This window comes from Aulostomus chinensis, chromosome 2 (assembly GCF_037954235.1).
Source record: "Aulostomus chinensis isolate RoL2024-O1b breed Wild chromosome 2, RoL_Achi_v1.0, whole genome shotgun sequence".
NCBI lineage: Eukaryota > Metazoa > Chordata > Actinopteri > Syngnathiformes > Aulostomidae > Aulostomus > Aulostomus chinensis.
Window position 1 is genome coordinate 8,116,509 of NC_141321.1, and position 27,500 is coordinate 8,144,008.

General features: G+C 44.2%; 1 protein-coding gene across 7 annotated transcripts in view; it reads left to right on the forward strand.

Moving 5' to 3' along the window:
- sema6d (semaphorin 6D) overlaps window positions 1–27,500 on the forward strand; it is a 116,349-nt gene that overhangs the window by 75,171 nt on the left and 13,678 nt on the right. For 4 of the 7 annotated variants that reach the window (XM_086225630.1, XM_086225671.1, XM_086225666.1 and 1 more), the window contains exons 1-2: window positions 20,768–20,874; window positions 27,164–27,335. In XM_086225630.1, the coding sequence (XP_086081756.1) occupies window positions 27,212–27,335 (124 nt within the window). In that variant the 5' untranslated portion in view covers window positions 20,768–20,874; window positions 27,164–27,211. Of the gene's footprint in view, window positions 1–20,767; window positions 20,875–21,452; window positions 21,649–27,163; window positions 27,336–27,500 lie in introns of those variants that run through there. The other 3 variants (XM_086225647.1, XM_086225656.1, XM_086225639.1) reach the window with 2 other exon arrangements.

Below are 27,500 nucleotides of genomic sequence, written 5' to 3' on the forward strand. Positions count from 1 at the left end.
TTCACCGAGACACATCACCAAGATAAATGTGCTTACTAATAACTCTTTGGTAGCCTCCGTTCAGGGCGCTCCCTGTCTGCTGGCTGGCTGGTGACTCATTCTCACCTGCAGGACAGGCAGGTGTAATATCAAGGTTGCTTGTTCTGGAAAAGGGTTCAATAACATTTCAAATAGAGATAAATTTGCCTCATAATTATACAGAAATGCAAAAGACTGAGTTCATTGAAATCATCAGTCACACACATATGCGACAAGCACTGCATGCGTGTGCTTGTGGTTGAGAGGAGTGCTTCCCCGTTACCAGCTCATCGTCAAAGTACCATTAAACCTTGTGATTACATAAAGAGACTTACGTAAAGACTGGAGTGAGTAAAAAGACAGAGGCCACTGGTTCCAGCCCTATACGGAGGCGCTCCAGTGATTATTCACAGCAAGTGAAGTCTGATGAAAAACGCAACAAATGTACGAAGTAACTCAGCTCCCGTACTCTGCTGAGATTTTCCACTCTGCTATGTAAAGTGGCTTGCAGCGAAATTTGCAACTGTAGTTTTAGCAGTAAAAGGCTGGGAGAGGTGAAACCCAGCCGGAGATAAGCGGCCATGTTTGGCAGGGAAATACAGATAAAAGATAGATTTATGTTTTGTTTTCATGTTTTAGTTTGATTCATTTTGCTCTTGGTGGATTTACCAGCTGGTAGCTGCTGAGAACAAAGTCTTTTGCTTACAGTCCTGCAGAGCCTGTGTTGTCCAGAACGTATACCTGTACATGTTTAATTATAGAACATTTTGATTATCAGAGAAATGGAGCTGCGGGGGGAGTCATTTGCTCTCAAAGTAACAACTTGACCTTGATGCCCTGGTGAAGAATTCATCAGCTGTTGGCATTTTCCCAGCATGAGCTTCCCTTAACGCAAACATGAAGCTGTGCCCACAGGACACATGCCGCATTCTAATATTCACACACACACACACACACACACACACACACACACACACACACACACACACACACACACACACACACACACACACACACACACACACGGGAAGCAAAGCCTTACATGTTTATTCAAGCACTTTAAAGGACACACCAGTTATCTTGTTATATCTCACGCTCACACGCTGCACATGGAAACATTAACACCTCCAGGTAAATCAAAGGGTGAGAGAGGGTCATCTCGCTCACCGTAGCCTGCTTTGTCTTTCATTTAAGGCGTTTTCTTCATTTCCTTGAGGTGAAGACGGTGAGCCACAGCAGGAAAGTCAGACAGACACAGGAGTCCAACCAGGATGTCCAGACACAGAATAGCAGGAAACCTGTCAGCTCACAACAGTGATTGAACAACAGCTTGAGCCACTGTTGTTTATGGATTGGAGACTGTTAGTGTGACCTGGATGTGTCCCATACCCAGAGGGGAGCTGATGGATGGGATGAGCGGTAAACCACTTGGCCAAACTTGAAAGGCCTTTTACTTGGACCCTCGTGGGTTTGTTGGTCACAGCTCAGAGCAATGTTTGAGTGCAGTACGAGCGTTCTCGTGAAACAGTGTTTATGAGCATGGTAAGATCCTGGCATGATTTTCCTGACAACCAAAGATTTAGGATTTGATCTGATTAGCAAATGAGACATCCAGTGATGAGTCTTGGAAGGCACAGAAACAGATCACTTCTTCTCTAAAAGGTGATGCTCAGTAAGCAATAATCCAGCCCTAATGGAGACCATGTGTCTGGCTGCACATGAGCGAAGGGACCGTTATCGAATAGGTTGAACCTGAACAAGCTAGTTCAAGTCATTGCTCAGGAGGTTTCAGGGAAGGAGCGCGTCTGGAACTTTGGGTTTTATGTCCTAAACAAGTTCTAATGCTTTCTTTACAAATATTATGTCATAGAGTCACAGTTTTTTTTGTAGTTAAGTATATTTATAAAAAATGTGGGTCAGTCTGAGGATAGGAATGCACCGGGTCCATCCAGGATACGTAACACACAGGACATGACCTTGAGGCGGATTCCTGTTTTTTCGCAGCAGGCCTGCTTGTCTTTCTTCATTGAACAGGCTCCGTTTGTGCTGCAGGCAGAACAAAGAGAGCTGGTGTAGCAGTTGAGAAATGTCACTCTGCCCACTGCTGATGGGCGTTATTCTCATGATTTCAGTCGTTGGGTCAGGTGGGAACGAATGTTTACTGCATTGATGGTACCACAAAGCTTCAGCTTCCAGCTCGCTGCTAGCTGGCTAGCTTCCATCAATCAGCACCTGAGGACTTTGCTTTCAGCTTCAAGTGATGAACACATCTGGAAGATGTTCCGTTCCTGTTTGTGATTTTTTTTTAAAGTAGGTTTTGTCTCCTGCTCCTCCGTTTGTGTTGATCACAGCGTGGTCTTTGAGCGTTTGGGAATGATTCTGGCTGTTTGCACTGACACACAACTTCCACTGCTGCTCATGAAATTTGATTGTTAACTGACAAATCAGTCCAAAGTGGAACTGTGATCAGGGAGATTAAGTTGATCAGCTAAATGCTGTTTATAGCATCATTTATTGACATTTAGGGCTTTAGGAGAGCATCAATGTTGAAGTCATAAGGCTCAAGTCCAAGTGCAGTCTCAAGGCATTTGTATGAAAGTCAAAGTCAAGTCTTTTATGGTTTTATAGTGAATGAAGTTATCAGATTTGTGACTCAAGTCCACACCTCCACCATCATACCACCACCTACACCAGTGGAGTTCACTCTCTGGATCTGGTGGCCACGATGGAGGAAAAACTTTGGCCACAATGATCTCATTCTTTCAGTCACCACTCAGAAGCTGCGACCTCAGGTGACAGCTGGAACGTAAATCTATCTAAATTGCTAGTTTCAGCTCATGCTTGTTAACATTGCTTTGTTTCTTACAATAAACTTTCTGGTAATGTGTCAGAACACAAGAGAGTGTCGGATAAAGAAAAAAGCAGCATTTTCTGATCCATAATGGTTAGCAGAATGTACAGTTTCCATCTGGATCTCATCACTGGGAGGCAGAGAGTGGCTCTTACCGCGGTGACTCACACACAAACACACACACACACACACGCAATGACTCATCTTCGACAGGAAAAGGAAGTGGTGTGAAGCTAAAACATGTATAACCATACCTAAAATTAATTGCTGTATCCCAAAAACATCATTTTAAAGTTGACCGAACCACACTTGCACATTCCTCTGCCGGGCACGGCCCCACTGGTACACAGTGTGGCTGGCAAACAAGTGTTTCACTCCAACAACATGAAAGGAAATAACTTAAAATCAGGGGTCATTGTCATAGAAACCAACTCTGTTTAACTTTTGGGTAATTAGTAAGCTATGTTCCCTTTCTAGCCATACCACTGGAGCAAAAAAATAAAAATAAATGTCTACTTAAATGCCCGATTTTCACACGCTGATATCTGGTCTCTATTATTTCATATATACGTAGAAAATGCCGCCGGAAAGCACAAGAAACATCTACTGGTCAAAGCCTGGGTGAGAAGCTGATTGTGTCCTCACAATGTCTTCATGCACATCGGAGGTGGCTGCGCAGAAATCAAAGGCCTGTTATTTAGCGTACATGCACATTCCAAACGGAACAGAAAAACATAAAACTGAAGGAAAAGTTTCGCTGACACATCACAATTACAGAGTTTTACGTAGATATGAACGGACTTCTGGTCCAGTAAAACAAAGTGTACTCCTTATGAAGTGTGATGCCAATAGATATTTATAAAGTATATGGCTTAAATCTCTAGTAAAATTTTAAAAAATTTAAAGTTCTGATTCAACCTCTTCACTTAATTTAAGGTAAAGATTACAGGCATGTAAATGTCCTCAAAAGTGTAAGTATTCAGTTTTTCTTTTTCCTCTCTTGCTATTGACTTTCAAAAACATAAAAACAATCACATCGACTATTACGGGATATTTCATGCACGTTTATGCCGCTTCTTCTCTCACTGACATGCCACTGATGTCCCATTCCTCATTCCACTGGGCGCTGTTTGTCCTCCAGTGTGTCTTCTTCAAGCTTCTTTCTTAATATTTGGCAGACATCTTCTCCTCCTTGATACACTGTGGGAAAGTGGGACCTGATGTATGTCAGTGCCACTGATGTTGGCGTGAACATGTAATCTTGTTACATCTCTGACCTCGTTTTTGTCCATTGTGCATCAAAACTCAAGTAGCCACACTGTTTTTAAGGAGTACAAAGAACAGATATTTGTACTGAAATTTGGAGAAACCTCATAAATTGAACAAAGTACAGTAACAAGCTGTTTGTAGCAGTTCCTTCCCATCTCTGAATTCCTCAGGCAGGTTCAGTGTTTCTGTAGAAACTTACCTCCACCTGATGCAAGCACATGTGGCCCAGTGAAACATCATCATGAATCCTAATTTAAGGTTCCACTGTGTGATGTTAAAGCCCCTTTGTCCCTCCAGTCACAGCCACACGTGAGGAAGAGCTGGTATAACATTTATCAGACTGAAATTAGTGACCAGAGAACAAGACCAGTGGAAAATATTGACTCTGTTTGCTCTTTACACAGCCACTTGACTTCAAACAGTGCACTCTGCTCTCCTTTTTTTCTTTTTTCCAAAAGGCTATTGCAGAGAGATAAGATGAAAGATTGAAGTAGAGGAGAGGAAATAGAACATTACGCTTTAAATGAGGGCCAATGTTTTTGGTAATATGTAGGAAATAAAACCAAGAAAGGAGAGGAGGAGAGATGCTCCCCTCTACACAGTATTTCCTCAACAGCGTATAATTGTGCAGCGTCCTTCCTACTCACTTCCTGCTTGCTATAATTAGATCTCACTCTGACTGCCACTGCCAAGTTTGAGAACCCTTTCTGTCTGGAACCAGCACAGACATTGGTCTGGGGTTGGATTTAGAGCTTCACCCAAAGTTGTGTATTTTGTGCCTCCAGCAGCATTTATCTGGAACATGGGACCAGCAAGCTGATGGGAACCTGGGGTCCCCGATGAGCACTGGGCAGCGCTCATTAGGAGGACAGGAGAGATGTAGTCTGAGGTGGAAAAGCACTTAGCTAACAACCACATGGCCTCGGTTACACAGACCTGATCCAGCCCAGCAGCCCTCCCTGACCCTTCATAACTCATGCATCCATCCACACACACACGCGCATGCGCGCGCACACACACACACACACACACACACACACACACACACACACACTTGTTAGTCTTAAAGAAGGCATAACTGCCAAACTGTTTGGGAAACCAACTGTGTGAGCTGGAGCACAGTATTCCCATGTATCTAGTGTGGGACTGCATGTGTGTGTGTGTGTGTGTGTGTGTGTGTGTGTGTGTGTGTGTGTGTGTGTGTGTGTGTGTGTGTGTGTACATGTGCACGCTCTTGTGTGTGCATGAGAGAGGTGGAGTTCAGGCTTTTCTATAGAGCAAAAGCAAACAGTCCATAAAGAGGCCCTGCCACTCTCCCATTTCAATGTAAATGAGTCTGACTCTGTTAGGGGGTTAAGGAACTCTCTGGGGGCCTGGCGACTACCACCGCTGGGGTCACACATGCACGCAAATTGAAACACACAAATGCGCAGGCACTAGCGTGTACGTTCACACAAATTCTCAGGCAAGAGGCCCAGATAAAGAGCTCAGAGAGGCTGTCAGAGTGTCAGCTCCCATTAGGCCAAAGGCTGTTGTGTGTGTGTGCAGGCAGGCGTACTGCTTTTTACATTTCATTCAGCACACACTCGCTTTTTCTCACACACACACATCCTCCCAGAGCTGCCCCGCCTGGCTGACATGCTGTTTCAGACAAGACGCACAAAAGACAACGGAACCCGCCTGAAAAGACAAACATCTCCTACATTTCCTACATCACACACAGCGGGAAGACAGAGAGGAAACAAACGAGGTCTAAATGGCTTTAGATGAGCTGAGGTTGTGTTGGAGTATGTGGAAGCTTTCAGAGAGTTCCTACTTGATTAACCTCGCTAGCAACAAGAAAGGAAAATTCTACAGCGCGGATGCATTTTCCAGTTTCTAGTTTCAAACATCAGAGTCCAGTAATTATTTTTCATGGCAATATCAAGTGGGATTTCATGCATTATTATACAGTAACTGCACAGTGAGCAGAGAGTGAATGACTTCACAGCGGTGGAGGCGGAGACAGAGCAAAGAGACCTGCAGAGTTAGTGCTTGTAGCCAGCAAGAAGTAAACAGAAAGGAAAGAGAAACCATGCTCCTCCCACTGAACCCACCTGAGGAGCGGTGATGGCAACACGCTAGAGGAAAAATAAAGAAAGCTTGAGAGCTCATGCACAACCTAAGCTAAATAAAAATGCACACCCACATGTCTCTAGCCGCTCGTGCCCTGACTCAGCTGAGTCAGGCAGGTGTGTCAGTGTGTGTTACAGCCTACAGCATTGGCATGCTCAGGCAGCAATATCAGTTCTATCCTTGTAATCACAAGTGTCAGCGCACTTTTATGTCCAGAGTGTAGGCTGACAGCTGTTACTAACAAAAAGGCATCCGAAAGCATATGATGGAGGGGGAACTCCAGCCACCACTGAACATTCATTCTATACTCACACACAACTAGTCATGCTACTGACACACAGCTCCGTCTGCCTCTCCTGCCTAATCACTCCTTCTGCTCAAAAGCTTGAAACCACAGCCCAGACCCCCCCTTAGGCAACAGTCTGATTCGCAAGCATACAGTCAGAATATTTCTCATACACATGCTCATTACTGGCTTCCCTTTTCACCCACATACATCGTCCCCAGACGAGGGATTGGCTGCGCATCAGTCATGGCCCTACGTGTACACACAGGCTCAGACTGGCAGGCAAAACAGAGAAACAAACACACAAAAACAGGCACACAAACTGCTCATTATGGAATTACTGCTGACTACATGTTCACATGGGTTGAGCAACACACATCCACGTGATGCATGTACTTATCAGGACCTCGCAGGTCTTTCAGGGATACACCCAAGGGCTCAGGAGAGAGTAGAAGAGGCCACGTTTGGCAGCGCTCGCTCATACTGATTCAATACTGCAAACAAAAGTGGTTTTTGTTTTTTTTGCTTTTTCAAAACTCTGGCCCTCAGATCAAAGAGCCTACAGTAATAAAGCTGCCGAGGTCGCGCATCAAATTTTTAAATATAGTTCTTCAAATTTAGAATTAGAAAGCGGTGCCAATGTGGGGTTGTGTCATAGAGTCCAGATGAATGCCCCGCCGCAGCTTTTGTCTCATCACAAATAAATCATCTTCTTATTTGGAGAATGTTGAAGTCCGACCCCTCCCCCCTTCAGGAGAAACAAGGAGCAAAAGAAAAAAATCAATCCGAGACAAATGACCCTGTCCAGTTTGAGAGTAATGGTTGAAGTGCAAGAAAAGCAGTGTTCACAGGCTTCTCTTCGCTTTTTGGAGACTTGAATTTGATCGCTGACATACATTTGTGGTTCCTTTACAGGCAAACCACATTTTCCTTTGGATCTTGCTTTTTATCTGAAGAGCTTATTATTTCAGCCAAATGAAAATCAGTGTGACGAGAGAAAGAACTAGCATCTTAAATCAGGATCAGGCTGAGATAAGAAGTAAGTTATTTCTCAGGAGCTGAATTTAAGAAATGTGAGAAAAGGGTCCAAATATATTATTGATGCAGAATGAAGCCCAGTTATGGGAGAAAAAGAAGAGATATTATGTTGAAATTTCTTCTCGTCAGGGGATATATAAGGAAACATCATGTACATGGGGTTTAATTTAATCAATAGATTTGAATTTACGGATACATGTAACTGCCAAATATTCATTTGCTTACATTTCTTTCCAAAAAAAAAGCCTGAACAAGTCTCACAAGAGGAAAAGCAAACTGTCCCAGCTGTAATCCAGCCTTAACGGTTTATTGTTTCATTCCTGATCAACATCAGTATTTTTATTAAAAAACTGCTGTATTTCCCTCCAAAAACACTCAGTTTGATGAACCCTGCACTCAGCGGTGTGTGTATACTACTTTAGTGTCCATTGACACACAGCCTTTCCTGATTCTCATGCACCTCCCCCACTGGTCAAATAATGCACTGTGACCCCTCAAGACTATTTGTGACACATAGACTTTTTGTGAAAGAAGAAATAGAAAAACAATGGATGAATAGTTTAGAGCATCCCGACGACAGGATTTTTTTTAAAAAAAGTACCGCTATTTTAAAGCCTGGATTTATTCATTTATTTTTATATGTGCTTCTAATATTTTTTTTTTGGGGGGGGGGGGTTATATTCAGCAATACTGGCTAATGCAAATGCCAGTCAATATCTATAATAGCTCCCTTCTCAGCTTTATGTTTTAGCTGGAAACATGTAACTGTGAAGAAATAAGCCTGCTGGCTTTGAAAATACTGGATCAAATGTTACTAAGTGATAGGTGACAAAATGATTTAATTCATAATATCAACTACTGGCTCTTCTGTGAGGCAATAAATGGCTGTTTGAAAGCCCACCTATTTGTGACATATCAGCATGATTAGCCCCCTAAACTTCTTTCAGGTTCTAGAGATAGAACTGTTTTGTATTTCCAGTCCTTGCCCTCGGACCTCTATTCTTCTCTCCACTGTGCTAGGGTACCCCCACCCCCGCTCATATAATACCTGTTGTTTCTGCTGTTTTGCTGCAAACACAAGAACAGTCTATAGCAAAGAGGGGCATCCATTCAGTTGTGTTTGAAACAAGCGATGTTGCAGTGAGAAAGTGGCATGTCAGCAGCAAACCAGAGAGCTCAGGGCACCGGCCGCCAGCACCACTGCTTATGAAGACCAGATAATTGTTTTGCCTTGTCGAGAGCCGCTACTTCATTTCCATATCTTCAGCGAGTTGGCTATGATATGCTAGTGTGGATAGCATGGTCCAGTGTGAGCTAATGCTATATGCCAGTTAGCTCCTCCCAGCCAAGCCTTTAATGAGGGAATTAGCAGAGCTTCAGCGAGATGAAAAGAAATAAACAGATAAAAATGCAGAGGTAAGGTGGATAACATCAGAAAGGGCAGACAGACAAATGGTGAGAAGCACTGAGTATAAAGCACAATTACCTTCGATAAGGCTCATTGGTATGACTTATCATCGGCTGGTAGCCGTGACTGCCGCTGTAACTTTTTGTAAATGACTCTACTTAGTCCTCCACACCAGCACAATGGAGATAAAATTAACATTGCATAGCAACATTACACACACTCATGTAAGGGCAGCAAACACAAACGTAAAAGTCTGATAAATACACATATAACACAATTATACACTGAAAGCATTCCCTATTTGTCTTTGTCAGAGAAAATATTCCTCGTTTTATCACCTCGATTACTGGGGTTTTATGATATGCCATCTTTCTATAAGATGGAATGTGGTTTGCGCAGGGAGACTTGAGGATCAGAGGAGGGGCTCTGAGAGGGGAACAACATCATTTAACATGCAGGATGCCACTTGTCTATAGCTTCGGGTAGAACAGAAGCACACAGCTAAGCTACTTCAGCAGTCCATCCCGCAGGAAAAGTGCAGAGAAAGGTTTTTCCTCTAATGGAAGCCATTAATTATCATATAGCTCTATGCAATGTAGTCATCACTAGGTGAAGTGGAAGTTGTCCAAGTTACATTTTTCTATTCTGTCTGATCAGAGAACATTTAATATCCTGTATTGAAGTTGTAGATGTAATCAATCTGTGAATGCTCGTGAAGGTCAAAGGTCAAGTCCATGCTCCATTGTTTTGACCCTGAACCGCTGCGTGCTCACTCAACTTCCTCCTCTAATCCCTGCCAGCTGTGTGTGTGCGGATACGTACTCAAGTGTGTGAGGGTGATATAGAGGCAAAACAGGAAAAGAAAGAGTGTGTTACACCTTTGCAAAGAAATGAGCTGGTTTACTTAATTCAAATATAATCTTCCTATGGGAGACATAAGATGTTATTTTTATTCATAGACAGCCCACATCCAGCAGGAGCAGAAAAATCTATAAAAAATATTCATTTGCGCAACAGGAAGGAGAAATCAATCCCATAAAAACACACCACTTAGTGGAGCAGAGATGGCCGCACCATAGCAGAGAGGGCACTGAGGGGACACGCTGTTTTCAGCAGTCTACAATTTAGACTGAATAAAGTCATGCTCCATTTTCAGCCAGTCCTGACAACTGCTTTTTTAGATGACACCTGATACCCTAACGCCCCAGACCCCCCTACCACCCTTTAGTTGGAGACACTCTTGAGGAGAGGCACGCATGGGAGGGGGTTGAGAAATAGAGTGGTGTCATGAAGGAGTGCGCGAGGGTCAGACACCAGGGCTGTACATCTCCGTAATGACACTACACACGCCTGTCTTCAAGCGTTTGTGGCAGTGTGTGTTTTGCATTCCACCTGGGTGGTGACAGTCGGGGAGACAGTCTCACACAGATCCACATCTCTCTTACTGGGGAGACGGGAGTGTTATTGTGGATTTATAATCTCAGACCTTTAAAACAGACCTTAAAGGGTCACCCAGACTCATTATCTTATGCTGGGGTCTTGTTTTTCATGGCTTCACCCCTAATTTCCATAATGGAAAGCATGGATTGGAGGTAGAATGGCCATCTAGCAACTGAAGGGTCACTGGTTCAATCCTCACTCCCCCTAGTGAACAAGTCAAAGTATCTGCGAGCAAGGTACTGAGCCCTGCATTGTTCCTGATGAGTTGGGTTGAGTACCGATGCTTGGCTGCCCCCACCATCACAGTGTGAGTGGGAATGAGGGGACAAGCACCGTATCAGTGCATTTACCATTGCTAACTGTGCTAATACGGTTAATGCTAATGCACTGCTTGAAAGACAGATCGTACAGGTTCTCTTCAAAATCCCACCTGCATCACAGCCTAAAATCAGAGTTGCCACTCCACAGCCCTGCTCGGATGACGGGTTCACACGAGAGGGCTTTCATTCACACGGAGTGATTCAGATAATCAGGCTAAACTGTTGTTTGATTACAGCTTGTATGATTGTCTGATTGCTCATTTCTCGGCCCGGCGTCTCCCGGGGTAGCCAGATCTCAGCAGCTACCTAGACCAGTACAAGGTGAGCATATTATCTACAGGTAGAAAGACAAGGCAGAGAAAAAGTCACAGGGCTTCATTTTCCTGCTCACCCAATTTGGGAAAAAAAAGGGCTTCCATTTTATTTGTCAGGTTTTGTTTGGTAATTATTGCCACTTCTGTTTAACTCTATTTCAGAACTATGTTCAGAATGACCTACAGATTTGATTTGATCTAAAGGGGCCACATCAAGATCAGTCCATGTCTACATTCTTATTCTGGGGCTCCACATGAATGGCTTTGTTGGACTCTCAGTTAAAACCTTTGTCTTATCCTGGCTCTTGATGCAACCCTTCAGTTCATCCCAGGTCATTTTGGCTCCTGTCTCTTTAAAGCCTTCCTCCCAAAAAGCCCAATTTCTTCTGCTTGTCAGCTTCTGGAAGCCTGTCGGGGGGCAGTGCTCCTGTGCTTGTGGGTGTATGGTGACTGCAGCAGATGTATCTAGGTAGAGCGAAAACATTGGAAATCGAGCAGTCTAAACACTCAGCTTTGTGGTCTTATTACGTTCTTACTTCTCTCATTTTTTCATAACTTTGGCACATTTAATATGAGCGTCCAAGAGCAGTAAATATGGTGAAGTATTGTAGGAGCCCTTTAATTGATATTGGCCACTTTATTATTTGTTTTTTTTTTTTGTTAACTTTGTGTTTGGCAGATTATCCAGAGAAAGAAGGAGACAATTTTTATCAGTTCTGAAAACATTTGGTCTGGTGCTGTAAAAGGACAACCAGCAAAAGACACTTACACACATCAAAGGGAATTTCACAGGAAAACATAATCCTGCATGGTTCTGTCTACTATCTAATCCCATCGACTCATGCATCTCTCGATCCGCTGAAGAAGTGTGACATGGAAGCCAGGAAACAGGAGCCAAAGCGTGTTGGAGCTGGTCAAAACCCCCAAGTGTGGAGACTGGAAAGTATTAACCCTGCAACGGCTGGCTGGAGAACTGGGTATGCGCTGCAATACGGGTCTGAGAAGCAAAGATTTCCCTGTTGGTGTGCGCTAATTAGGCCAGAGTAAGTGGGGCCTGCTCGAGCTTGTCTGATGGCTGACCTGCAGAGATGGGATTACCTTATCCAGCTGCTCTCCTCCCTGCTGCCTCTCCTGATGCTACCATTATTAAAGGGACAGGTGACACTGGCTATATCTCTCACTCATTACATTTGGGCTATTATGTTAATAAGGTGTGTTCCAACCAGCTGGACAAAGAACAGGAGTGAAGCATCATACATTGAGGAAACTGAAAAGAGACTCTGCATTTTTAAGCACTATTCCTGAAGCTTATGGATCTTCCTTTATTTCACAAACTAGCTGGGCTCTGCACACAGAAGATCCAGGGATGAAAAATAGATGAACGGATAAAACAGCCATTACAGTAAACAGCTGACACAGAGAGCAGAGATCATGAGGGAATATGTTTGGTATATAAGCAGGCATAATGTGGGTGTGAGCATAAACATTTGTTGAAAGTATCTGCAATGAACAACTGATGTGTGTTATGGGCGCTGAGGCTGGTCCAGTGGATTCCAGCATCTGCCTTGTAAAGCCCAACATTTGCTATTGTCATGTAGACAAGGCCATTCTTGTCATTTCCTCTCTTACTCACCCAACCACCCACCCACTCTCTCTCACACACACACACACACACACACACACACACACACACACACACACACACACACACACACACACACACACACCCAACCAACCCCAGCCCCAAGCAAATTGTGTGGACACCTGGTCTGAATCTAGAGGCCAATGACCTGCTGAGGGGAGAAGTTTAATTCCTTTCATTGACTGTATAGGCTTGAATGGTCGTAGCTGGCGGGTCTGAAAAATGATGTTCTGATGCAGGAGGGGAACGCCATTGATTTGATACAGCAGTTAACTCTCCCTGAGTGAGTTTGTAGTCTCAGTTGCTAGTTTCACATCTTCTTAAATACAGATTGATGATCATTTTGTAAATCCTGGTCCCATTCAGGGTAAAACTGCTGATAATACAGGGCATGACTACCTTTTAACTGACAAGTTTCTATCAGCACCACTGGATCAGGATGGGAGCCTTGCATACGCTTTGAACTTGTTTTGGAGTGATGTGTTGTAATCCAGGTTAAATCCACTTGAAGAAAAAACAAAAAAAACGATTGCTCTTGTTGCCAGTGAAAGTAGACAGAACCAGAGCGTAGCATCTTTGGAGGCTGTAGTGAAACCGGTACGGAGGACAGCGACTGCTATTTTCTGCTCCAGCCTGTTTGTCCAACTCAGCACTGACTGGATGATGTTAGCGTGTCGCTGCATGAGCACAGAGGGGTTGAATGAATGGCTGAGATGACGAAACGTCATGGAAGACACTGGCAAGGCGACAAGCTGTCACTCCTCCATGTGTGTTGGTGACAGCGGAGCTCCCGCCACTCGTGATTTATGTGTGTCTTCGATTGGGGGAAAAGAAAAAAAAACAGAAGCCAGCCGCAAATTAGCGCATTCACCCAGGTTTTGTGTTCCATCAATGCTGATCAATGCTAATAAACACTGCAGGGAATGAATGCAGAATAAATCTGTTCCCATTCCAGACTAAAACCCAGTGTTAGCAGATTGTTTGGCCAATGGAAACAGGTCTGTTTTTTCCCCTGGCAAAATTTGCTTCGCAATTAATAGCATGAATTCCGAGCACACCAACCTTACTGTGAGCTGATGCTGCCCTTGAAGATGCATCGATAGGGAAGTAATGTTTAGGTAACTTAGGTCAATCAGAAAGTCAAACTTAAATTTCTCAATTGTCATGATGTACCTGCTTGAATGAAGAGATCATGTAGAGATTCAGATGTGGGGGGAGAGGGCCCGGAGGATTGTGGCGATCACGGCAGGAAACCAACTCTGATTCTCCCTTCTAATTGAGAGGAGCTCATTCTCAGAATTCAGAGGTTCGGATTATTGTTTTAGTGGGCTTATATGATTTAAAAAATTTGAGGATTTTTGTTGAACATTAAAACGAGCATCGAATCAATGAATCCAAGTTGGCAAAACCTCCACTATAACCCATAACTTTCTCTCACAGCGACACAAAAATGGCAAAATTTGTCACATGAAAACTGCACGAATTCAAACCCTTTTCCAACAAAAACATCAGAGGGATGTACCAAACAACACACACAAAACAATTTAGTGCACATTAAATCAGGGGGATGTTGTCTCTCAAGACAAGTTTACATAATGAACAAAAGTCCTTGAATCTTCATTGCAACATTATTTTAGTAATTTAAAATGACATGAGAAACCACAACTTAAAAATAAATCAGTTGACAGTGCTTGGTGCAGCATTCTGTACACTCAGAGACAGCCTGGGTGACACGAGCTGCCTTTACATATGAAATGTGCAAAGTGCAACAGTTGACCGTGATGAGTCCAGCAGCAGAACCAAAGTACAAAAGTTCCAGGAGCAAGAGCAGCTCTCGTGGGTGCACCGCTGTCACGGTGCTTTAAATGAAAGACAAAGAAACGTTCATCAAAAGAAGTGAACGTAAAAAAAAACAGTTTCGACATAACGAAAGAACTGTACCTCACTGTCAACAACACACAGCATTACGGTGAAAGTGTCAATGTTTCATCATGGTTAATAAATGTTGAGCTGCAGGGAACTTTGCTACAGTTAGCAGACATAATTGAAGACAGTCAAACTCAGTTGGCTCAGTGTAAAAACTTTAAAACTCAGTGAGATCAGATCATTAACACAGCTTTCCCGCTATATATATATATATAGATATATATATACACGTTGGCAGCATAAGAGTTTATTCTTACTGTCTTATTATCCACACTATACTATTATGATGATTATTAGTAGTAGTAATAGTAGTAAAGCTATTATTCTAAGTTGAATCCACTCCTTCCTTCTGTCCAGCTCCACCCTCTCATCCAAATATGGTAACCTCCGATTACAACAAATTTAAACGGCGCCTGAACTCCAGGGGAGCTCATAAATCAGTAGATGATGTCATACATGCTCCACATATGGCTGTCTGGATTAGCCAATACAATAAATCTAAGGGTTTATCATCACGATGCATCACATCTCACCAATTCATCCAATTCTACAACTGCACAGGTAGAAATGCACGCTTTGAAAATGTGAAAATGCAAATTCAATGTCGTCATTAAAAAAACTTTAACTAATGATGGGAAGTTAAGAAATTATTTAGTCCCACTGGGGTGGGGCAATGATTAATTTCACTCATAGTTTCCACCCCTTGTTTGTTTTCTGAGTAAAAAATGTCTGTCATCTAGAAGAAGTGGGGAAGATGCCATTTGTAGCATTTATGGTGTTTTGCTGACACAAGCGTTTGCTCGTCCCAGCCTGTACAGAAAGTCCCTGGATAAAGGGCTTTTCTCTTAAATCCCTGATAGCCTCCCAGCTCCATGGAGGACTTAGCTGGCGACTGACTGCCAGGATGGGAGGTGGGATGGCGTTTTGATGCTGAGCCTTTGACTGGAACTGAGTTTGGGGAAAGGGGTAGGTAAATATTTGGGCCAGCAGCGGAGGAATAAGTGGTTCCTTTTCCATGTTGCTGAGCTGGTTGGAGTCAGCGGGCCAAGCAGTTACAGATTCCTTCGGTCTTTGGATGCGCAGCACAGGCAGAGCCATCTTACTGTCAGATTAAATATCATTGAGACACTGGGTTCAGTGTGGGTGTATGTGCATTTGGCTTTGGGGCCCTTGAACAGAACCTTGCAGCTGCCCCAGACCTGTGTGTGTGTGTGTGTGTGTGTGTGTGTGTGTGTGTGTGTGTGTGTGTGTGTGTGTGTGTGTGTGTGTGTGTGTCTGGTGGTACTGTTGGAGAATGCGACAGCTACCTCCCAGAGACACAGCTGTTCACCATGCAGTCAGCCAGCACCACACAGCACCTGTTTGCTTGTATGTGTTAGACTGGCTGTGCATGTATGTGTACTTGCTAGATCACACACAAGAATAGACCCCTCCTCCAGAGCGTGTGAACACAGCAACCTTTCCTGCGCTTCCTTTCCTGGTCACACTTCTAAATCCCACTTCTATCCTTTTTCACCTTAAATTGAGTCATTTCCCTCCCTCCCGAAGACATCGACTTCTCTGTTAGCTCATTAACTTCATTACTGGGAATGTGACGAGGTCTGGATCATGTGTGTGGTTGACTGCTGTTTGGAGCATTCATTAACAGAGCTGGAGTGATGGATTTTAGCAGAGATATTCAGGGATCAGTGCTATAATGAAGGGCAGAGTGTACGGGAGGAATCATTTATTATCATAATCAGAAGTAATAAAACTTTTAACCTGAACGCTGCATCCCTCCCACACCAAGGGCCAGGACTACTGTCCTTAATTGGTGGAAACATTGTCATAATGGTGCCAAGGTGGCATTGCATTAAAGCCGCACAATTATGCATTCATCCATAAGACAGAGGGCAACTGTGTCACCATCACCTGGAATCCAGGAGCATTTCTCATCGCTCTCCGACACGAGCGTGCCGATAGCCAAGCAGATTAAAACATTTAGACGGGTGCTGAAATGGGATCAATAAATAATGAGTCGAAAATGTCATGTGTGTCACTCAATCATCAGCAGTTCACATTGATATGGCAGCTTATCGCTGACTGTAAATTACCCACAGCACTGGCTATGAATATGATTAGCATTCTCATTTTCCCCACCAAAACCCTAATAAACACTATTACATTATATCAGATTTTTTTTTCCATACCTTTCCCTGCATTTTCATGAGTAAATGTGACAGTCGGTAGGATTGCGTCAAGCAAAAAAGTTGATCCTGTAATTTCCTTAAATTTAGAGCAGGAAACAAGTTATGACCAAATAGATTCGCTTATCGCTTTTGCTTATCTACAATATAGTCTCATAAAAGAGGAAGCTGAAGGAGCAATATGAGCGAACGAGCACAGGTCATTTCACTGCAAAGCGCCATGATGTTTCAGTATTGCAGTCTGTGTGTTTATTAAACTGGAGCCATCACCTTCTAACCTGCAGGTGACCTTTGGTTAAGATTTCAAATGAAGTGTATGGCACAAGTGTCAAATCATAACCAACCTGTGGGAAAGGCTGTATTTCACAATGAGAGCAGTAAAAATCCACATTTGGAGCCAAACAGTAGGGAACTGTGGACCTATTTTGCTTTGAGTCCGACTGAAAAATTCAATTCTGCGATGGAAAGAAAGACAGTCAGATGATGGTGACTGGAATCAGCCAAGACAACTGCAAATGAACGTTGTGCTTTTATATTTGTGATGCACTTCAGGATGCAATCAGAGGTTGATGAAGCCGCTGACTGTAAATGAGTCATCATTCATCACCCATCATCACCCGTCATTAAAGTTGACTCCTCCACTCTCCGTGCTACGTTTGTCCCACATCATTCATGTTGCTTCATTCGCTCAAATATTCCCTCTTTCAGGTAAGTACCGTTTTGAAAAAAGTACATAAATGCTTCTTAGCAATAAACACATTTAAATTTCAGTTCAGATTTAATGATCTGATATAAATGCAGTGAAAGCTTATTTATGGAATGTTATCGTATTGTTTTAACGTGCCATTTGGTGTTTACTCTGATCCAAAAGGCTGTGCACCAGAATGAGTGGCCAGATTTGTGACATGGGTGGCCCCAGTGGATCTGACTGAGTTGGGGATTTAGAGGAAAGGTCTGCATGTAGATTGGAGGACAAGAAGCTTCCCCACAGGACTGCATAGTCAGGTGACAAATGGTGCCCCAGGCCCTCCAAGTGCCAGAAATGGCCTCTTAATCAATCAGAGGTCACTGCGGAGGCTCAGTCCAGACTGCTCCCACCCTGAGAGGCAGCCATCTGACAGAACACTCAATGCCAAACCCCAAAGCACTCAGGCTTTCTCTGGTCGTGTGGTCTGTAGGCCGCTGCTCCTGGAACTGCCATCTTCTCCTCTGAAAACTGTCAGTCCAACACCTGACAGTCACACACTTTATCTTTTCTTGACATGGTAGGAGAAGGAAATTGAAACATGTTTACGTTCAACCTTTTCATTCTTAAATGTTTAATTGATTTTTATCAGGATGATTGTCCCCTTTTTTTCTTCTGATTAGCTGGTAGCTGTAAATCACGTCGCCCTCTGGTCCTCTAGCCTCAACCTCAGGCCTGTGACCCCATCATGGACGCATGGCCATCTGTACTGGAAGTTCAGGCAGTAAATAAGGGATTGGAGGGTGTTACTCTCTCTGGTAGGCGCATCTTAAGGCCATGCTCTTACATTCTCCTCTGCACCCCAAAGACCACCCTTGCACACCCCTTGGGGATGACCTACACACCGCGGGGTCCCCAGGGGCACACACCAGGCTCTGGAGGGAGCACAGCCCTTCTGTCCCTTCTCTACCCCCCATCATGCATGCATGTCACTCCCACCATCCATCTCTCAATCCTTGCACCGTGTCCAACATCACTACATTCATCTGTCCATCCCAGCTATCACACACTCTCAGGCTCAACAGCCGTTGACATCATCTGTTCCATGCAGACTCCTGCGTGTATCCATCCACCCTCTATTCATTAAATAGGAAATTACACACACACTTGTGTTTACCAGATATCCTACCAGGATTTATTCCAAGCTACTTGTAATGTGACTAATCAGGCTTTGCAGGCCCACCTTTTAAAAACAGGTTTTCAATATGCATTTTTAAAATGAAAAATTTTAGAAGTCTTTTTTTTTTGTCTTCGTCCAACTGAAACTAGACTGGGAAGTATGAGAAGCCTGAATCGCACTGGATCGTTGCAGTCAGCATCTTTCGACAGCCTTCAATAATGCAGTCAGGGATCAGCAGACCCAGGCATGTACCTGCAAATGTTCTGCGGGATCCGCTGTGTTTAACCTGAGAGTGGAACAGCACTCAGTTGATGAGTATCATCAAACTGGAGCAGAAGCAAACCATTTCTGCGCAAAGAGGCAACTTTTATGCTTACAGATGCGTCTGCTTTTCTTAAAGTGTCTTTGAATTTTTGTCTGCTCTCCAACAGAGACACCACTCGCAAACCCATGTGATACATGGTGAAAAAGCCGATAGAGAGGAAAATTTCGATTTTCAGAATTATTCCATAAAGCAGAGCTCAAATAGCTCAAATCAAATACAGGACCAGGACAGAGAAAGAGAACAAAACACTTGATTGGATGATCATGGCATCTGGAAACCCCTCAGGAGCTGATAAATGGTCACTGTACCATCTTCTTAGGTCAGTGACAATTAACGTTTCCTAAGAAAGAACAAAAATAGACAACATACAGCAAACCAAACCAAACCAAAACTCATTAAAACGTACTTAAACAGTGTCACATTCCCATAATACCCCAAATAAAACGGCAATTTCACTGGGGAAAAAGCCAATCAATAAACCGTCAATCACCAGACATCCAAAAATCAATATATCTGTTCACTCATCTTGAGGCTCAGTACCTACGTCTGCGCAAACATTCGACACATCGATTTATCCACCTCCCCCCCCCCGCTCCCGCTCACGGATGTTCATGCTGATTCAGTCCCCACGGGAGAAACTCTGGACTGACAGAAATGTTGAGCAGGCTGATTGAAGCACGAGAGACAAAGACAGATACAAGGAAAGTGACAAAATGAAAGACTTTGCTTGAGATAATCCTGATGAGATTGGGGGCAAAATTCCGAATTTTTTTTTTTGTTTAGATTAGAGCTTGAGGAAGAGGACAGATGCTGTCAAATGACTTGTTATTGAGAAGTTAAAAAAGAAAAGAGGTAGAGGATGGAACCAGTGAGGGACAAAGACATGCAAGATGTGCATGTCCCAGATCAGGCAGATAAGCAGTGCAAACTAGTTTCCTGTTGAAGTATTGAAATGCAGATCCCACTTTCTCAGCTCATAATGGAAGCTGTCAAGTGTGTGTGTGTGTGTGTGTGTGTGTGTGTGTGTGTGTGTGTGTGTGTGTGTGTGTGTGTGTGTGTGTGTGTGTGTGTTAGACATCTGCTAACCTGCATCTCTAATGGGGTGCAAATGGGCCTCCATTGTCCAGCCTGGTGGACCTGGCTGGAGTGACCTGACACGCTCGGTGGCGACCTCGGCTTCACATGCGCTCGCCAGCGTGCACCGACGCCTCCATGTACTCAAGATCAATGAAAGAACAATGTGATGAGCTACTCATCAGGATTTGTTTCATAGTTTGGTTTGGTACCTAATAATCATACTTGGCTTTGGTTTGCTTCAAGTTTAAAGGTAGTTTTAATATTTTTTGCTTTGATTATTGTAATATTTTCTTTGTTGCTATGCTGGAAATAGGAAGATCTGTGACTAAACAATGCAAACACCTCAAAAGATGTGTTTTACTGAGCAGCAGCTTCAACTCAGCTGAAAAGATTTTAACTAGGCGCTGTTGCTGACTCGAAGTTGGGGGATGGGGTTTAACAGAAGGGAGGGTATGGGGTCACACAGGAGGAGAACTGAGGGAGAGGGAGGGGGTTCTTTCTCTCTGGGCTCTAGGAAAGAAAGGAAGGAAGCCAGGGGAAGGCAGAGAGAGAAGCCCAAACCGAGTGCGGATAGAGGGATGGTGGGGGAGGGACTGGAGCGAGAGCGCTGCTTATTGGTAGGCTGCAGCGTTCGCGCTGGATGGATTGACTGAGCTCGGGTCGAATTACACCATTTGCCGTGCATTAGTTTGTTTTTCTCAGCCCAGGAGAAGTTGGTCCACTACGCGTAGTGCTTTTTTTGGGGGGGGGATTACAGCAACGCATATGGATACAAAACAACCAATTCAGATGAGGTGAGTTCCTTGTAGAAATGTAGATTTACTTTGTTTACCGTATTAAGAAAGAGAAAGTCGAGAATATCTCCTCTTCTGACCGCGTCGCTATGCCTCTCTGCAAAACCGGTGGTCGCGGGATAGAAAATATTCCGGTCCGCACCTTGTAAATGTGAACTGTACTGTCCTTTGCTCCTGAACAAGACGGACATTGGCTGTGCGGTTTGGACGCGTCCTCCGGCGCGCATGAATAGAAAGAACCTGCACTCTAAAACAGATTTAAACTGAGTGTCCCCGGGAGACAGCGAGCCGTCATAGCGACAGTCATAATCTTCATATGAAGTTGTATCAGGTGGGTTTGATGAGATCATTTCACTTTAATCACTCACCGATTCAGTGATAAAGCGTGAAGTAAACGCGCGGTGTCGGAGGAATTGCGCGTCGTTAATGTTTATGTCTTCCCCCTGTGCTTCCCAAAGTTAATAGTAGTGGACGGAGCTGGTGCGTGCGTGTGTGTGTGTGTGGGGGGGGGGGGGGGTATGTGTGGTCGTGGCTCTGCTGCTTTGAAGATCAGTCATCAGAGCTCAGGGGCCCAAGGACGGAGACAGAGCAGCCAGGCAGAGTGGCGAGCGAGCGGAGCAGAAATCTATGCGCTACTGGATGTATAAAGAAAAGAGTGGGTCCGGATGGAGCTTAAAATAACAGGAATATTACATGCCGAGTGTTTTCTTGAATGGATTACCAAAGGAATATGACATTCAGTGGGATTGCTCTTTTCAGGAGTGAATACTCAAGGTAGGTGTCCTGTGATTTACGGTAACTGATAAAGTGTTTCTCCCTCTCTCATTAGGATACACCCACTTATCGAGATAAATCACGGATCTTGTATCGGCTAATTGGCTTCTGCTGTATCCCGAACTACTTCTCTCCAAAAGAAGATCAAGTACTTCGTATTTTTAATCAGCAGCCCACATAATAAATGAAGTAAATAGGCACTGAAACGCAGTAAGGTCTTTTTAAATAGCGCTTCCGAGGTGAGACGTTTGTCAGTCTCGATAGGTCCTTATTTTATTGTGTGCTGTAAGAGGTTCCGGATAAGAATTCAAGTGATATTTCGAAATCACAAAAATAAAATAGAATTAAGATTCGCATTCAGGCATCATATTGGCAAACAGTTCTGAGATTAAAAGGCGAGTTGATCGAGCAGTTGACCTGAACCGTTGTGGACTAACCTCTCCTACTGATGCCGGATTTGATCTATTTTATGTATTGCAGTTTTTCATGTATCTGATAATAGCACGGAAGTCCTGTGCGTGCATTATTGCTGCGGAGGCAGTTCAACGCAGCCCCATCACTGTTGTCACTCAGCGAGTCTTTGTGGTCTTTTGTGCGAGTCCTACGTGTGGACTAAAGGGCTCTGAAAAGATTTACTACGGATGAAACTTGAATGCCTTTACGCCCCATTCCGGACAATGCAAGCAGTTGAGCCCGGGCTGCTGTGTGTGTGTGTGTGTGTGTGTGTGTGTGTGTGTGTGTGTGTGTGTGTGTGTGTGTGTGTGTGTGTGAGTGAGTGAGTGTGTGTGTGTGCCTGCCTGCGTGCAAAATAAGATCACCCCCGCAAAAATAAAAAAAAAACCTTTAATAAAACAGACTGGTGAGTGAATTAATAAAAGCGTCAATAAGATAAAGTGAAAACCCCTTGTGTACCAAATGGTGTCAGATCTGGAATCTGCCCAGTGCCCAATGTCTGAGAAGCAGACCCTCAAACAGAGGCAAGACCAGCATTGTGATTTATCCCGAGCCTGTCACCACTGACTGTCTGTGTCATGTTCCGATGGACGGAGAGCAGCCTGAGAGGAGTAGAACCGCGTCTCTGGTGCCAGTAATCTAGAGCTGACCAGGTGGATCCCCTCACACACATTAAGACGGGGCGTTTTATATTTGAAGTGTCACACAGTCCTGCAGAGCCGGTTTGTTAATAAAACTATTTATGAACTTGGTGTTGGAAGGAGCCTCCAGCCAGGTTAAACATCAGGACCGGCAGAAGGTTCGATGACAGTTCATCTTGCTGCTGTGTCTCACTTCGCCTCACCGGTCACGGGGTCAGAACTCTGCGACCAGAACGACCACAGTTAACCTCCACTACAGCCGGTTTTAACCCGGAACAACTGCCATTAAACCATAGTGATCTTTATTAACCCTTTACCGCCTCACAGTCCCCCTAAACTGCTGCTTGAAAATTTGATTATTCACCTCTACGAGACTGAGTGATAAAAGTTTCACGCTCCATGCAGGGTTTGGAGTCAACATGTTTATATAGTTTGCTTTGTTCCTTCACAACCCCCCTTTTAAGAGCCCCCCAAACAGCCCTCCTGAAAATAGGGCCAATAACCGGGGGTGGGGCTCTATTGTGTTGACTTGGCCAAAGCCCCTTTTGTTTGGTGGTCACACCTGCAGCTCAGCCCCATTGTGCACGTCTAACAGCAGAACTACTGCTGAGAGCAACCTTTCTCCTGTTTCACTCCTCCTCTCGCCGAGGTAGAGAAGAAAGGGAGGGAAGCCTGGTTTAGGGTGGCACCGCGTGCTCCTTCTGCCAAGTCCCTGAAGCAACAAGTCCAACCAAGCCCCTTAGAACTGATTCTTGAGTAAATATCAACAGGTCTGTGCTGGTGGTTAGTCTTGGAATAAGAAAAGGTGTCAAATCATTTCTAGGTTAGTGCAGTGTCTGGCTGAGTCACGCTCCTGTGTGGCTGCATCTTGATTACTTTCTGAGAGCTGCAGTTGAGGCTTGATTTATAGGGCACAACAAAATTCCAGGTTGTGAAATGCAGGCACTTTCATACACCTCCTATTCTGATACACAGGTCACACTTTGGGGGTCTTTCCGACACTCCTTTTAGTGAAACCCCCTCCGCAACAACATGAGACGCACCGGGCTTTTGTTCAGCAAGACACAATCAGGTGACATCGATATCTAGAGAGAGAAAGTCCTGGCAGGGAGGAGGTGTGGAAGCCTGGACGGGTCAACAAGAAAACTTCAAACTTTGTAACCTGAAGCCGCTGTTTGAGTCTTTTCAACCACAAGACTCGCGTGTTTGTGACAAAACACCAGGCTTTACAGCGGGAGTCATTTCCAACCACAAGTTTTATATTTCCAAGTATTAGTCAAGACTGTAAATGATGACGATGACTATAAATGGTCCACAGTTCTTCATATAGTTGTATTTTGTAGATGGTATGGTTAAGCTCTGGTTTGCTTCTGACTGAAAAACAAGACTCGCTACCGGAGCAGTTGCATCTCGGATTACTGCCAATGGTTTTACATTCTGATACAGATGCCAAAGATGCCTTCTAAACGTTGAGTGCTAAGGCAGAGAGGCGTGGCAGAATGTCAGTGCTGCATTTACACATTTGTGAGGAGAGAAATGTCTGAAACTGAATTCCCTGGAATCTGATTTCCTCGGTTTAAAGCGGACGACAAGTTCAGTAGCCTTGAGCAGATGTCAACATTGTTCTTCTGGGGTTATGAAACCTCACGCGCAGTTGTTGTTTGCCCTGTATTTATTAGCAACATACTCCTCCAAATCTGACTTCCTTACAAAAACACACCCAGCATTACAGCCGATGGGAGGCCGTGGCGGACATATGCCAGTGAAAGCACAGCTAAGAGGAGAAAATGTGTTAATCTGTCATTTTAAGCTGGCAACACTAAATCTTCAGCTTTAACTACCAGAATTGGGCTAAAGACCCCTACACCCACCACCAACAGCAATCCATCAGACCCCCCTCCCCCCACCTCTCCCATCCCCTGTGTGTAACACCGTGGGCTTGAGCCAACAACATCAGTGGGGAAGTGGGGTTGTGGGACATTGAAAAGCCTGTAATAACAGAGGTAGAGTGAAGCAACGCTGAATGGCATTCAGTTGCGTGACAAGCTTGTTGTAGGCCTATATGTACGTGCACCCCCCATATGTATATGTTTTTACCATTACTGCAGGGCAGGAACCAGCAAAAGAATAGTCAATAGAAAACATGCTGAGCCCACAAGAGATTTATAAGTAATTTTAGATCGCTGACCTCTGGGTGTCTTCTGTTTTACATTAAGTTTCTGAGGAAAGCGTTCGCCTCTGCAGTATGGCTATTAGCATGCAAAGAATCATGGGAGATTTGAGCTGAGCCTTTGGTTGGGGGTGTTTTTCGATGTTGTACAATGAGAGAACGGCAGGTATAAAGCTATAAAGAGGTGTGTATTGCTCTGCTTATGATGAGGCAATATAGCGGAGGTCTCTTCACCAAGGAAATAATTTACCCATGAGACCGGCCAAGTTTAAGCCTAAAGCACAGCCTGCAGCCTGTATGATAGCATTATAGAATTGAAGTGTGGAGCTTTAGTTTATTTACCTTTCATAGCTCCTCTTTCGTCTATTGTTGTGCTTGTATCTATTCCAGTCCCAGGCTTCTCTTCGAAACTCTGCAATTTATTGCTTGGGATTTAACAGCACATTTCCTGGTGTGAGCGTCTGAACAAGGTAGTAAAAAACAATACCTGCCATGCTTTTAAGGAACACCCCTGCCTTTTTTTTTGTCTATCATCTCTCCCCATTTAGATGAAGTTGCTTCTTCTGTGTCAAGCTAGCTTGCATGCTTATACCCACAGATTTATTTTGATCAAGATTAGATGCTCCAGCATCTGTGGTGTTTTGTTGTCGGGGGAGTCACACTTTTGACCCCATGCAATCATCCTATTTTGTCAAAACACCAAGCCCTTAATTTAACTATTAAGTGGACTAATTGAGATGAAGCACCATCTCGTCCAGGCTATGCATTACTCACTCATAATGACATCGCTCTTTCAAAGGCCTCGATATCCCACAGAGTACTAGAAAGCCGTAATTACACACTGTTGATGACTAAAACATGCTGGCAGTACTCTGATTCTCGCCATCACTTCACTTCCTCCTAGTGACACATTATGCAGGAACCATTCAGACCAAAATCTCATCATTAGTGCCTGGAAAACTGTTTCTTGTTTTATATCAACATGTGGGCTATGAGGCTCTTTTGAGATGACGTCACCGTGGGCGCACATCGGCAAAAGGCTGTCATATACTCGTCATCTCTTCATAGCTTGATTTTCTTACGCACAATTTTGTTGATAAAATGTAGATGCGGGAGGAGCGTGAACACATCGGGGAAAGTTGTCCACATATTTCCTTTACCGGCTGCTGATCTGCTTCCTGTGCGGATCAATCAAAGCGCTAATGGCTTGGCAGGCTGGGTGCTCTGACAGCCCCGGAGCAGGTGTGCTTCTGGGCTAATTGAAAAATGTGTCATTACTGAGTGTGTATATATGTGTCAGTCTTTGCATTACACAACGTGAAAGGGTGATTATATATGTGCACCCATGGGTGTTTGTGTGCGTATCCCAGTGTGTTCCCAGCTAATCCATGCCTTCGCCTGTGTGACGTCTCCCAGTAAATTGTTTATATCCGTTCAGGCTTTGCCTGCATGAATAATTTGTTTGGCTTATAAATATTTGAATGTACACCGATCATTTAGAGACACAGTCTGTCTCTAAAGCCCTCCTCCATGCACTCACATACACACTAAACCCCAGCCACTCCCACCATAAATTATTACCCTTGTAGTCAGATGCTGTAAAACATATTAACCACAAAAATTACTACGGTGCCACAACAACAGTCCAGGGCTGGATCTTCTTAACACAAAGATGAGTGAATCACTGCGCAGCAATAAAGTGCACTGCCCCTCAGGAAAGGCTGCAACAATAACAGCCATCAGAGCGCTACTAGAAGTCAGCTCAGGTCAGAGCCGAGGCTGCACCAGCGATACTGTTGAAGTTGCAATGTGCTGATTACTGTTGAGCCTGGTCCAGGACAAGCCAATCAGAGCACAGATGTACAGAGACAGCAGGCCTGCCACGCTTCTAACAGAGTGGACTTCCGCTGCATCCAACACACACTGAGACCCCCAACCGGCCAGTTGGCTGACCTTCCCGTAGACAGCAGATGCAGGGAGAGGTGGAGGGAAAGGCCGAGCGCTGCCAGTGAGAGCAGTTATCAAGACGCCAGATTGGCCTTTATGTCTGCATTATGCTTTTTAAGTAGAAAACAGCTCAAATGCATGAAAAAGTTAGATTCCAATGTGGAAATTGTTGTATACTCACCATTGTGATAACTACAAAAAATATTTTGTTTGGAAGAATATACTTTAACTTTTTTTTTTTTACAGAATCTGGAATATGATTACACATTGAGCAACAAAAGCTTGTTTTTGTGTGTGTATCCAGGTAACATCTCCACCAGTGTGTAAAAGGAAGTGTCGTCTGTGAGCAGCCATGGGCCAGAGAGCTGCGCTTCTGCTCAGTGAGCTGCTGCTGCTGCTGCTGACAGCATCACGCACTCTCCTCGCAGTCAGCTTCCCAGAGGACATTGTACCCCTCGATGTGGTTGACGCACACTGTAAGTGCGCGCGCACGCACGCACACACACACACACACACACACACACAAACACAATCTCAGCAGAGATTACAATTACTGCAACATAGCTAAAAACTTAACCGCCGATACACTCCTTAATATCTACCTCAACTCACTCCAGCAGTGATGTTGTTAGGCAAAACAT